This window comes from Falco cherrug, chromosome 7 (assembly GCF_023634085.1).
Source record: "Falco cherrug isolate bFalChe1 chromosome 7, bFalChe1.pri, whole genome shotgun sequence".
Lineage (NCBI taxonomy): Eukaryota > Metazoa > Chordata > Aves > Falconiformes > Falconidae > Falco > Falco cherrug.
Window position 1 is genome coordinate 65,084,170 of NC_073703.1, and position 11,984 is coordinate 65,096,153.

The following is an 11,984-nucleotide window of genomic DNA, read 5'->3' on the forward strand; positions in this document are numbered from 1 at the left end:
ACTCTCCTTGGGAAAATAAACCATTAAAATACTTCCCCATTACACGAAGGAATGAGAGCACAACAAATGACCACCTGGACAAATAAACTCCCTTACACAATTTATTCAAGCAAACATTGGGTTTTACCTTAAATAACTGGCAAATATGAGGGAGGGGAGCATTTCTGTAAAATACAGAAATCAGCTGAATCTCTGCATATAAGACTTGCTCAGCAGCTCCCTTTTCCTCCTCCTCAGAAAAAAAAAAAAGGCTACAGCTTGTTTGTCAGCTATGGACATCTTCAGAAAGAGAAAAATCTACGGAGTGGGTTCAAAGAAATGCTGGCTAATATGCCCAGACTGGCTGCTTAATGAGCCAGAGTAAAAGAGAAGGTCACATGGTTACAAAAAACCTCCATACAACAAATGCCCTGTAGCTACAGTTAACTGTAATTAACTGCAGTATTACAATTCACTTCAAGCATATTTCCACCTATGTCTACTGCCCCTTACCTTTCCTTTGGTTACTAAAAACCAACCTGATGAATCTCTTAACTGGGTTATGTTTCCAAAATTCTGACTGGCAAGAGCTTTTCAAGAATGCTCTGCAATTAAAGAAATCCACCAAATGGGGCTCTTTCTAACTCCAACTACTGATGACTGATTTCAAGATTACAGGAGTGGTTCTGTTTATATAAATCAGGGTATTCACGCTTCCATGACATAATTAAATGTTGAAGAGCCAGTAGTCTTTCTCTTTTAAGGGCAGTTGCAATTCACACATGAATATTACTTCTCATTAGGTTTAAACTCAAATTTCACCCATCTGTACAATTTTTTTTCTCTGCCAGTCATGAGCTCACAATATTAGTTCCTCTATCTCATGATTTAGAAATAAACTGCTGTGTGGGATCTGCATGCTCAGAAATAATTGAAAATAGGATCAGTACATATCTATACTCTAAAAAAATGTATAGGTTGTACCCAGATTAACTCAAAACATATAGGTTGGATCTAATAATTAACTCAAAATGTGCATTTTCTGCATTATTCCCTCCAATTCATTACATAAGGACAGTATGCTCTGAGTTTTAAACACCAGTATATCACTTGGCAGAAAAAAATAAAATACGTATACACACACGAAGTCATTGTCTGAAATCACAGATACAGTGATGTCAAAGACTGAATCTCAAAACATAACCTCCCCACCCAAAACAGCCAGAGTATGTACTTATACAAGAGAGCAAAGATCTGTAGGCACACTATGCAGGTAAGTCTCAAGGCTTCTACCATGCTTTCCACCAGGAACACAAATGAAAAATGCCTTATTAAGAGCAAGCAGGTACCAAATGCCACCCAGACTTTTAAAAAAGCACTTCTTTACACAATTATGGGGGTTGGGGGTGGGGATCCTTAATATTCAATAAAACTCCAGAGTTCATAACCTAAGACACTGTTGCATTTGGAACAGCTCTGTGTTCTGCCGGTCAAACTGCAAAGGATTTCTGCAGTGCTGCTGGTTTTGTTTCAGGTTTTCTCTCTTTCCTCCATTTGCCTCACTGGAAAGGACAAAGTTCACATTAGGTTTGTTTGCATTTTCTAGCTAGTGTGAGGCCTGTGTATTTACTTTGCCTGTTGATCACCTAACAGGTATTGCACTGCTCCCTTATCTCCAGAAAATGCCAGTGTCACATAAAATAGTTAATTATACAAAGAATCACATCTGATCATTGCCAAAAGGAAAGCATTTAACTTCAGCGCTTTAAGCAAGCTTCCTCACCTGAGAGCACAACACAGCCCCTGAACTGCTCACCAACTCAGTTATGAAAAGTCATTGCCTAAATGGGGTAGCTACCCACCAGCTGCAACACCAACTGTAGAAGCTGTTATTTCCCACTACCCTTTTTTGAGCTGCGCTCAACTACCATCCTGCCTTACCAAGAGTCTATGGCTGATGTCGAGCTTAGACAACCACTCCGCTCTTAAAATCAACGAAAATGAATAACCACGTGATGCTAGGGTTTTTTGGTGAAAGAGGGCTTCGTTTCAAATCTCAAACCATATTAAACTGCGCAGGCAATGGATGCATCCTGTATTGCAAACACTGTTTGCAGCTGGAGAGCTGGGGGGGGGGGGGGAGAAGGGAGGAGGAAATGAGATGCAGAAACAGTAAATAGAAAATGCTTAGTCAGCAACTGTTACTGCAACATTAAAGGTGAAATGTAAATAGGCACAGTGCCAAGGTTTAGGTAAGTTTGATAACACCATCAACATCATCATCTTACTACATATATGTGAAAATGTGCATACAAGTGCAACAATTATCACAACGAACTGCAGGCTCTTGGTATAATGGAGACTAAAACAGGCAACATGGCTCGTGCATGCTGCCTAAGCTCTGAGAAAATAAAACTTGCTACTCGAAAGTATTAATATCAATTGAATTTATTACAATTTACTAAGCTCCAAGGCACATTACAGTGTTCTGTTAACTACAGAAATGTATAAAGGACAAACAGAGCATGTTTTTTCATGTACAGCATTTTGCTCTACTGTTCAAAAGCATCCGTGCATCAATAAAAGCAAAAACAAAAAACACATGAAGATTAAAAACGTTCAGATCAATAGAAACAAACTGAAACATTTTCCTTACAAACTTGCAACAAAAAGCACCCTCCCCCCAAGAGCCACCCCACCGTTTTGCAAACAAAAAACAAAACCGAAAAAAATAAAGTGAAAGACTAACACTCAGGGCTTGTAAAACATAAGCTGTCACCATTTTTGTAGCAATTTTTTAGGCATCAACACTGGCCTTGGCAAAAAAAAAAATTTTTTTTTTTTTGTGTTTTTCTTCTTCTTTCAGAGAAGTGCATACATTTACAAAAATACACACCAGCAGCAGGTAATCGCTAAGGGCTATTAACTTTGTACCTAGCCAACACACTGCCAAAGAAATGAGAACAGGTATTATGTAGTAACCAAACAATATTATATTCTGTTTAACAAAAACCAGCTCTATCCTTCAAATGAAGAAGAGTACATACCTTTGTTTCAAAATATAGAAACATACGACGAAAATAATGTCTATACATAAGACTAACTTTTGCAGTTTTTTATATTCACAATTCTACATCTTCAGGAGTCTGAAGGGATTGGATTTCCTACTCAAGGGTCTCTCTCCTTTTTCACTTTAACGTCCCCAGCTAAAATGGTCGCGATCTCGCCCTGCATAAACGCCCAAGGCACATTGGAACCGACTAGGGGGCATTTCTCTCCGCTGGGGCAGTAGACTTCGCCAGTCGCCCCTTGGGCCTTGATGCTCTCTCTGGAACAAGGGAAGCAGAACTTGTGGCTGGGCACAGAGGGGCACTGAACAAAGTGGGTGTCCTCCAAGCGTTCGTGGCAAATGGTGCAGCACAGGGGCCCGCTGTTGGCCATGGGGGAGTCCGGAATGTTTTGGGGGTGCACTTGGTCCATGGCGGGGTGGGCGCTGGGGGGAGGAGGGGCCACTTGCAGGTTCATGTCCCCATTGCGAGAGGCCAGGCGGCGCTGGCCCGGCACCGAGGCCGGCGACACGGGGCTGCTGCTGTTCCTGCGGGTGGACGTGGTGGAGTGCACCGAGCTGCCATCCTTGGGCGAGTGGGCATTGCCCAGCGTGTCGGCCACCGACATGAGCGCGGCCATGGGGGACTGTCCGTTCTGGGGGGCGGACTCGGGCGGCGTGGTCCGGTTGGAGTGAGGCCCGAGGGGCGGCGGCGGCGGCGGCGGGGGGCCCCCGCCGTGCACCGCCCCGAAGCCCCCGGCCGACATGGTGAGCTTGAGCGCTTCGCTCTGGCTGGCCATCCACTGCTGCCGCTGCTGCTCGTCGCTGAGCTTCAGAGCCCCCTCGGCCGAGTCCGAGGGCTCGGGAGAAGCTTTCCTCTTGCGCATTGCCCCGCCGCCGCCGCCGCCGCCGCCGCCGGGTCCCCTAGAGGCGGCGGCCGTGCCCTGCGCCCCGCCGGCCCCGGCCCCCGGCCGCGGGAGACTCACCAGCGCTGTGGGCAGCATGGGGCAGCTGGCGTCCAGGTAGGGCTGCGGCAGCATGTCGGCGCCCACCAGCTCCTTGAAGAAGCGCACGGACTCGGGCAGCAGGTCCCCCAGGAGCCGCCAGTCACCGGAGCCGTGCTTCTTCTCGTACTCCAGGTACTTGAAGCCCGAGGAGAGGCCGCGGCCGAAGTCCTTCATGCAGTCCTGGTACATCTGCTTGGCCACGCCAGAGGCGCTGGAGAAGACGGTGCCGGAGCCGCTGGGGTACTCGATGAAGAGCTTCAGCTCATAGTCCATGCCCGGCTTGGAGACAGCGTCGAAGGCAAAGACGCGGCCCAGCAGGGCGTGATCCTTCTTGAAGCGCACCTCGTAGGGGGTGCAGCCGGCCAGAGTGAGCAGTGTGTCCCGCACGATCTTGGGCTTGCTGGCCCACTCCTCGGCCCGGTTCCGCAAGCTCTCGCTGAGCTCGGGCCAGCGCCTCCGCGTTGCGCTGCTTCTCCTTCAGCTCCCGCTCCTGGTCGCTGCTGGATACCGAGGCCCGGCCGTTTGCCACAGGCCTCGGAGGACGAGCCGCCGCCTCCCCCGGCGCCGCCGCCGCAGGTGCCCCCCTGGGAGGAGGCGGAGGGAGCCGGGGGACCCCCGCCGCCGCGGCCGCTCAGGCCCCCGTGCGGCGGGGGCAGGGCCACGCCAGAGGCGGCGGGCCCGTTGAGCAAGGTCTGCGGGCAGCAGGTTGGGGGGCACGTTCATCTGGGCACCGGCGGCCCCTGGGGGCAGGCCGGACACCAGCCCCCCGTGCGCCCCGCGGCGGGAGGAGGAAGAGGAGGAGTTGGGGCTCTGTCGGTTCAGCTCCGGCGGCCCGTCCTCAGGCGGCTTGGGGGAAACCGTTGGGTCCCCCCAGCCCGTTGGGCAAGCGGGCGCCGTGGCTGCTGCCCAGGCTGCCCGGCGGCGGCGGGTAACTCGAAGCGGCTGCGCCTGCTCTGCCGCGCGGCGCTGAGCCCGTAGCGGTCCAGGCTGGACTGGGTCAGCCCCGCCGAGGCTGCCTTGGAGGAGGCGTCCCACATGGTTGAGCTGCTGCTGGGCCGCCGCCGCCGCCGCCGCTTCTTTGGCGGGAGAGCGGCACTGCCTTGACGCCGACCGGCGGCGGGGGGCCCGGGGGAGCGGCCGTCCTGGAAGCAGCCGTGCGCCCGCTTCAGCTGCCGGGCCGTCTCGATCACGAACTCGATGCGGTCGGCGCCCTCGTAGTTGACGCAGCCCCGGCAGACGGGCTCCGTGAAGTCCCAGATCATGGCCCAGGGCGATGCGGGGGCAGGTCACACAGGTAACATGACTGTCTCCGGGACGACGACACCTGCGCGGCGGACATGGTGCTGCTGGCCGGGGAAGCTGCTGCCGCCGGGGGTCGGGGCTGGCTCAGTGTTCCCCCCCGAGCTGCAGGGGGGCGGGGGGGGCGGGCTCTCCGTACCTGTTCCTGTCGCCCCTTTCAGCAGGGGGATCGCCTGATTTTCGTTCGCTCCTGTCCGCCGGAGAGGGCTTCCTCTACCTGATCCTGCCGCTGCTGTCCCAGCGGGGGTGGGAACCGCTCCTACTGCTCCTCCGGGTGGGGCTGGGTGGGGGGTCGCCTTCTAGCCGCTTCTGTTTCCTGCGCTCTCTAGCTCTCCGCTGCCGCTGCTCCTCCTCCGGGAGGAGGCGGAGGTGCACGGAGGAAGATGGGGAGGGTCACCTTCCACCCGCCGCGGGCTGCCTCGCGAGCTCGCACTTGGGTACGTGCCGATCCACCGCCGCGAGCGAAACAGGGGCACCCGCACGGAGCTGTCCGATCCCAGCTGCGGCGGCTTCCCCGAGCGCCGGCGGGGCGGTAGCGTGCCCGGGGCGGGGGGCAGCGGGGGGCAGCGGCGGCAGCAGCGTGGCGAGCGGCGCCGCCTGCTCCTCACTCACATCCTCGCCGCTGCTCGCAGTCCGAGCGCGGGGGTGCTGCGCGCCGCCGCCTGTGCCTGCGCGCCCCCTCCGCCGCGCCGCGCTCCCCCCGCGCCGCGCCGCGCCGCCCCTCCCCTCCTCCGCGCCGCGCTCCCGGCTCGCCTCGGCTCGGCTGGCACCCGGGCGGGGCCCCCGCCGTCACCGCCGAGCGCCCGCTCCTCGCTCCCCTCCCCCCAGCCGGCGGCGCGGAGCCCACTTGTAGCGCGGGGCGCGCATGCCGGCGCGCTGCCCGGCCCCCCCTGCGCGGCCGGCCGCCGGGGGCGCGGCGGGGCTATGTTTGGAAACCGGAGCGCGGATCGCGCCCTCGCCCTGCGCCCCAGCGCGCGCCGCGGGCCCTGAGCCGCGGGCAGGAGGCGCGCAATGCACGGCGGAGGGGGGCGCGCGCGGGGCGGGGGGGGTTGTTGTCCCGGCCCGGCCCCCCCTTGGCTGGGCTTTCTAAGTTCAAATGTCTCGTTTTCAGGATTTTGTAAACCCGCGGATCGCACCGCTTTGCTCCGTGACGACTGCGCGGCGTCCTGCCACCGAGGCTTGGCGGTGGGGATTCCCGTGCGCTCCGGCTGCTGAGGCAAATGGGGGGGATCCCGCCTTAATATCCGATTTCGTGTTTCTCTTTCAGTGATGCCGGTGACAGAATGACACAGTTTCTGTAAGCCCGTGACTGCATCAGAACCTCTTCCACTCTTTGATTTGTTTAAATCGGCCATGTTTGCCGAGTGTTTAAGGTTGGGCTGGGAAAGATAGAGCTGTGCGTTGCTCAAGGGTGTAGGAGAGGCCAGGCAGGTGAGTAATCGCTGCGATCTCATCTCGCTAATGCAAAGGGACGCAGGATTTCCCCGCCGCTGTGAGAACACACGGCTGCTTTTTTTTTTTTTTTCACCCCCCCCCCCCCCCTTTCCCCCTTTAAATAGCTGGCTAACATTTGCATAACACTGCTAACAGGCAAATGACTCAAAACAACTTCGGCTCATGCAAATAAGCCGAGAATTCATTCCACTGGGAGGAAAACAAAATCCAAAAAGCGCGAAGCCTGCCTTCTCCCGGCCGCCATCCCCACCGGCGCCCGCTCCCCGCCCGCCCCCGCGGCCACGCCGGTGCCCCTGCTCGCCAGGAGGGGCTGTGCGCCGCCTGCTTTTCCTCTCGCTGCAGTCGATGGCCGTTTCTGCGAGCACCGACATCGCCGTCCGCGGCCAGAGAGTACCGAACGCTGCCTGCGGAGACACGGTCCGGCAGGCACCGGCGAGCTGCGAGCGGGGGCGGCCGGCATCGCGCCCCTGGCGCCCGGCCGGGCCGGCGGGTGCCCGCGGAGGCAAGCGCGCAGCGGGGGGAGCGTTCGCACGTTCCGCGAATGCGGAGCCTCTCCCGGCTGGGCTCTGTTGGATGGATTTCTTTCTTTCAGTACCTCTTCCTGATTCCTTTGTTGCTAGAAACGCCGAAAACCCCGTCCATTACAGGCTTCCCTCTGTGCTTTCAAGGGACTTGGGGTTTCTGTGGCGTGGTCACATACACACGCCCAGCAGCGATGCAGCACTGAGCAGGAAAGATACCTTGGATTCGGTCAATAACGTTTCAAAATGCACGCGACAAAAAGTTGTTGCCTTAAATAATTCGTTTCATACCACCAGTGTGTCTCATTTCCATTTTTAGTTGTCTAAAACGTCTTATACGTGTCTGGTTATAATCTATAAAGCTGGCAAACAAATTCGGTATGTATGTGAGCAGAATTACTTCACAGGGAAGACTTAATGAAATGCATACGCTGAAGTTACAGAAATGGTAGGACCAGATAAAATACAGTAAGAAAATCAATCCTGACAAAGTGACTCTTTCGGGGAAAGCTTGCAGAAGCAGTGAGCAGAAATGGAAAAGTCTTTGAATGATGTGACTCTCCTACATGCAAATTGGCTGAAGAAGATGCGCTAAAGGAGAGTGGAATTCACACTTAGAAATTTCACACCTAAACTGTGGACATCGTAGAGGCTTCACAGAAGCAAGCTTCCAGAAAGGCAGATGAAAGCTGGTTCAAAGTAGAAGTCTTTGCTTCCAGCCACAGTGATTTAGTGATGGCTGCAGGATTTCTACATTAATATGACTTTACTTGACTAAACAAGCATGTGTTCACTCTGATTCATACTGGAAGATCAACTCCTTTCCTATCCTTTTACTGCCCCGTCTTGATCTTCACCCGAGTAGAACTGGGCGGTGGGAAAAGGTCAGCCCTTGCTGAAAACACTCAGGTTGAGCAAGCTGAGGCTTTCCCCTTCATCCCGAGTGTCTGGGAATGCAGAACTGCAGCATATCCCGACTGTATCTCAGCCCCTGGGTTATACAAACCCAACACATGACAAGGCACTCCATGTGCTTGAACCGCCCCTCACCCTGGCTCCTCGCTCCACTGAATCCTCCTGCAAGAAAGCCCTTTTTTGGTAACACTCACCTCACAGGAACAGACTTCTTGGCTCACAAGAGCAGTCTTTATAGTGGGTGTAAATAATAATCACCTTAGATATAATCTAGCCTCAGAAAACCATTTACAGGTGCTGTCAACTCCCTTTATAGTTTGTGAATAGAAAAAAAGAGATTAGCATCTGTGACCCGACCAAACTGCCTTTACTTTTACTTGCAGGATACACAGTCGCGGAAATATGTTTGTTTTTCCGTAATGATTAAACTTTGATTTAAACTTTGGTCATGGGCACGTACTGTACCATTACGCAAGCGGCACTTAAGGATGAAGTGTCAGCATAGCAACAATATGGCCAGCAGCAGTGGTGATCTCTGCAAAGCTGACTGATGAAGAGAACTGCAATGTAAATGCAAATAAATGCCACGCTGTGGCACCTTCACAGGGAATGAGTTGTCAGTATCAATCTAATCTGGTAGGGGAAAATAGATTGAACGGTAGCAATGTAACAAAGCGCCAATCTATGGCAGCGCTGTCCCTGCGAGGGTAGCAGCGTGCTTTCCTGCTCACCTTCCGTCTTTCCTCTCCTTTGCTATGCGAATGGCAGGGCAGGAGCGATCCAGATCAGTCTTGCTGGATTTATACTAAACACGTCTGGTGTTTATTTAGCTCTGAAATAATCCAGGAATTAAAATTACGTTTAGAGGAGGAAAAGAGGAAGCCCAAACAATGAAGCCATTCAGGTGCCTGATCTGGCTAACTGAAAGAAGTGAGCAAACAAAAAATAGCATAAGAACCCCCCAGACAGTGGCTTGTTTAATAAGATGGAGGGGAGCGCAAGGAGGGATGGAGCTGCGGTTGTGAACAATTGCTAGCCAGCTACTGCTTCTTGCGCAGGAACACGAGTCAGCACTTTGGATACAGCATTAGGGATTCTGTGGAGATTGCCCAAAGTTTACGACCTGCCAGTAGTCCCAAGGGACAAGGAATATAATTTTCACTGTCAGAAGTGAAATCTACTAACTCCTTCCTTTCAGTGCTAGGATAAATACTGCCATCCGATAATCCCTTTCCCTTTATTTTTATTCCCTCTTTATTTAGAAGTACACACTCATGTACGCATCTGTGTAACATTAAAACAGCAGGTGAAGCTTTGATTTAAATGAAGGAATTAAAACAATCCTACAAAACACGGGGTGCAGAAGCCAACCAGCACCTTTCTGAGTGCCACCAGCAGGTATGGGAAGCCAGAGGTGCAACGCACCACAAAGAAAGAAGCAACAAAACCCAGGTGCCTGGCTACGCCCCAGGTCTGCCAGGCTCTGCTCCATGACATTGCCGTGTGTGAGCTCCCAAAATATGGGGATTATTGTTGATATGGATGCAAGAGGAATACTGTTGATTATCAATCAGCAGCCCAGTGTTAATTATGTAGAATATAGGACAGCCTCAAAGTTTGCAAGCAGTAATAGTTAGGAGCCCATGATCTTGGTAGCTTGGGAATGAACGGTCTGGTCTGGCTATAAATGCTCACAACCTGGGAATACATTTAACTCTTTCCTGCAAAGTTCTGGCACTGATCGGTGCAGCAGTCAGAGCAGCTGCTTCTTTCTGTAGATGCTCACCTACAGAAATGGCTCTTCCCTCAGTGGTCAAAACAGCAGCTACAGCTGGAAAAAAATACAAGAACTGGAAAAGAAGTGCGCTCTCCAGAGTGTGATTTACGTGGATTTACCTCACTACAGCAGATCAAATAAAATCCGTCACAATCAAATTACTGGCTTCAAAACAATGCAGAGATTAGCAGTGAACAGAACACTCAGGAGTGTGTGCAGCAAATCAAAACACAAACACTTCAGGAAGGAGTTGCATAATTTTGTCAAATTAAAAGTTAAACAACATTGTCTTCTACTAGGAGCTGCCAGGAAGTGTCAAAACACCTAGTTACAAAGAATAGAATGTAATTACGTGTTTCTGTTTATCATTTCAGTTCTCATCTCATTGTAATTCTGTTTTTTCCTACCATTCTTCAGGCAGTGAGCCTTGCTGTCATACCGAGCCTCTTCCCCACCTAGGAACTCTTCCCTCTTTCCTTCCTTCCTTCCTTTTTTTCTTTCCTTGGTCTGCTGTGCAGATACATTTCTTAACGAACATTGCCTGTCATGTCTGCCAGCTTTACCGGTCCCATTTCCACATTGCTGCTGGAGCAGGGAGCCCAGAGTACAGCTGGGTGGGAGGCTGCCCTGCCTGCAGGCTGCCAGCTGCTGAAGCTGGATTGCCGCATGTCCAGCTGAGGCAGGTCTGCAGCCCCCTGACCCCACCAACCACTCGCTTCTGCCCCAGAAAGCAGTTAGGGCTCCTCTTTGAGACCTGCCCCAAATCGATTTTCCTGCAGCTGTCTTTATGGTTTTAAAACCTGCCGGCAAGCCCAGATTTCCACATGTTAACCTTTGTGAAATCTTACAGTGCAAAATAAGACACTTGTAATTAATTCTGCTCACTCCGCAAGGGACTAGTGACTGGGTAGCATGTTTTAGGCTGGGACATGCAGAGGCTGGGTCCGCTGTTGTTATTTTTACTTTATCCCTGCACTGTTTTCATCTTACATCCTGTGGACGTAGTAAACAATCAACAATAATGAATCAACTGAATCGGTACATTTTTTGAGGCTATTCCCACTGAGAGCCACTTGCACTTTCATGACAGTTAAGAATCTGCCAAACATTAGCTTAGTTACCAGCAAGCCAGGCTCCCCCCAGCCTTCACCCCATACACAGATTGTTTATCAAAATGTGCTGCCAAGAAAAATATCCCTGCTTTTGGCCTCCACCGGTGATTAATAACACTTGAGAACTGAACAAAACTTTACTGTGTTTTCCAAAAAATGGGGGAGGTGGGAAGGAGGGAGTGGGGGTTAAGCAAGAAAGAAAGAGAAGGAAAGGAAGGAAGGGAAAGGAAAAGAAACTGCACTATCTTAAGTTACTTCACATGGCATAACCTCCTTTTCCTCTGTAACTAGGCCATCTGAAAAGACCTAAACCACTTTTTCTCCAAGACCATGTTATAAATGCTGACGAACATTGTTATTGAAAGAAGGATGATATGGACACAGGATAAGGGTGAGAAGGGGGGTGGTGTTTCTTTTATTAGCACATATCAAGATGAGCTATTGGGGGGAAACAAGAGAAAAAAAAAGATCATTTACTTTCTTTTCAAGGACTGTTGGTAAAATTCCTAAGGGAGACTAAGTGCCAAAATTAACTGTCTTGGTGTATTACTTTTAGACACTACTGCCTGGGTGAATTAAGTCAAGTCTTCAAGCAGCAGCCAAAGATAGCTGCAAGCTGAAAAAGAGGCACTACATTTCCTTGTTTTGTGGTGAAACTCACAAATTTGTGGAGATTGTCTTTGCTCCAGGGTTTTTTTCATATCTCTCTCTCTCTCTTTTGCCTTCTGGGCTATTTTACTATTTTATATTTGGCATTATAAATGTGTTTTGTAATGGGACAGCAAGGTAAGAAGCAAGCAATTGTTAAGAAAAAACAGAAAAGCAAAAAAAGTGAGTGCAACCATGTAAACTCTATCTATTTATATGTATACA

At 51.5% G+C, this 11,984-nt stretch overlaps 1 protein-coding gene and 1 long non-coding RNA gene across 2 annotated transcripts; both read right to left on the minus strand.

The window, feature by feature from the left end:
• Nucleotides 1-2,409: 2,409 nt before the first annotated feature.
• On the minus strand, nucleotides 2,410-6,851 carry IRF2BPL (interferon regulatory factor 2 binding protein like). The gene is given in 10 exon segments (XM_055716161.1): nucleotides 2,410-4,476; nucleotides 4,478-4,543; nucleotides 4,545-4,730; nucleotides 4,732-4,884; nucleotides 4,886-4,963; nucleotides 4,965-5,063; nucleotides 5,065-5,115; nucleotides 5,117-5,161; nucleotides 5,163-5,312; nucleotides 5,315-6,851. Coding segments are annotated over 10 exon segments (2,214 nt in total). The 5' UTR covers nucleotides 5,372-6,851; the 3' UTR covers nucleotides 2,410-3,147.
• Nucleotides 6,852-8,323: 1,472 nt separating this feature from the next.
• On the minus strand, nucleotides 8,324-10,315 carry LOC114015733 (uncharacterized). Its single transcript, XR_003559826.2, has 2 exons — nucleotides 8,481-10,315; nucleotides 8,324-8,384 (listed from the first exon to the last, which is right to left on the minus strand). It is a non-coding gene; the product is annotated as an uncharacterized LOC114015733 (long non-coding RNA).
• Between the last annotated feature and the right edge of the window lie 1,669 nt (nucleotides 10,316-11,984).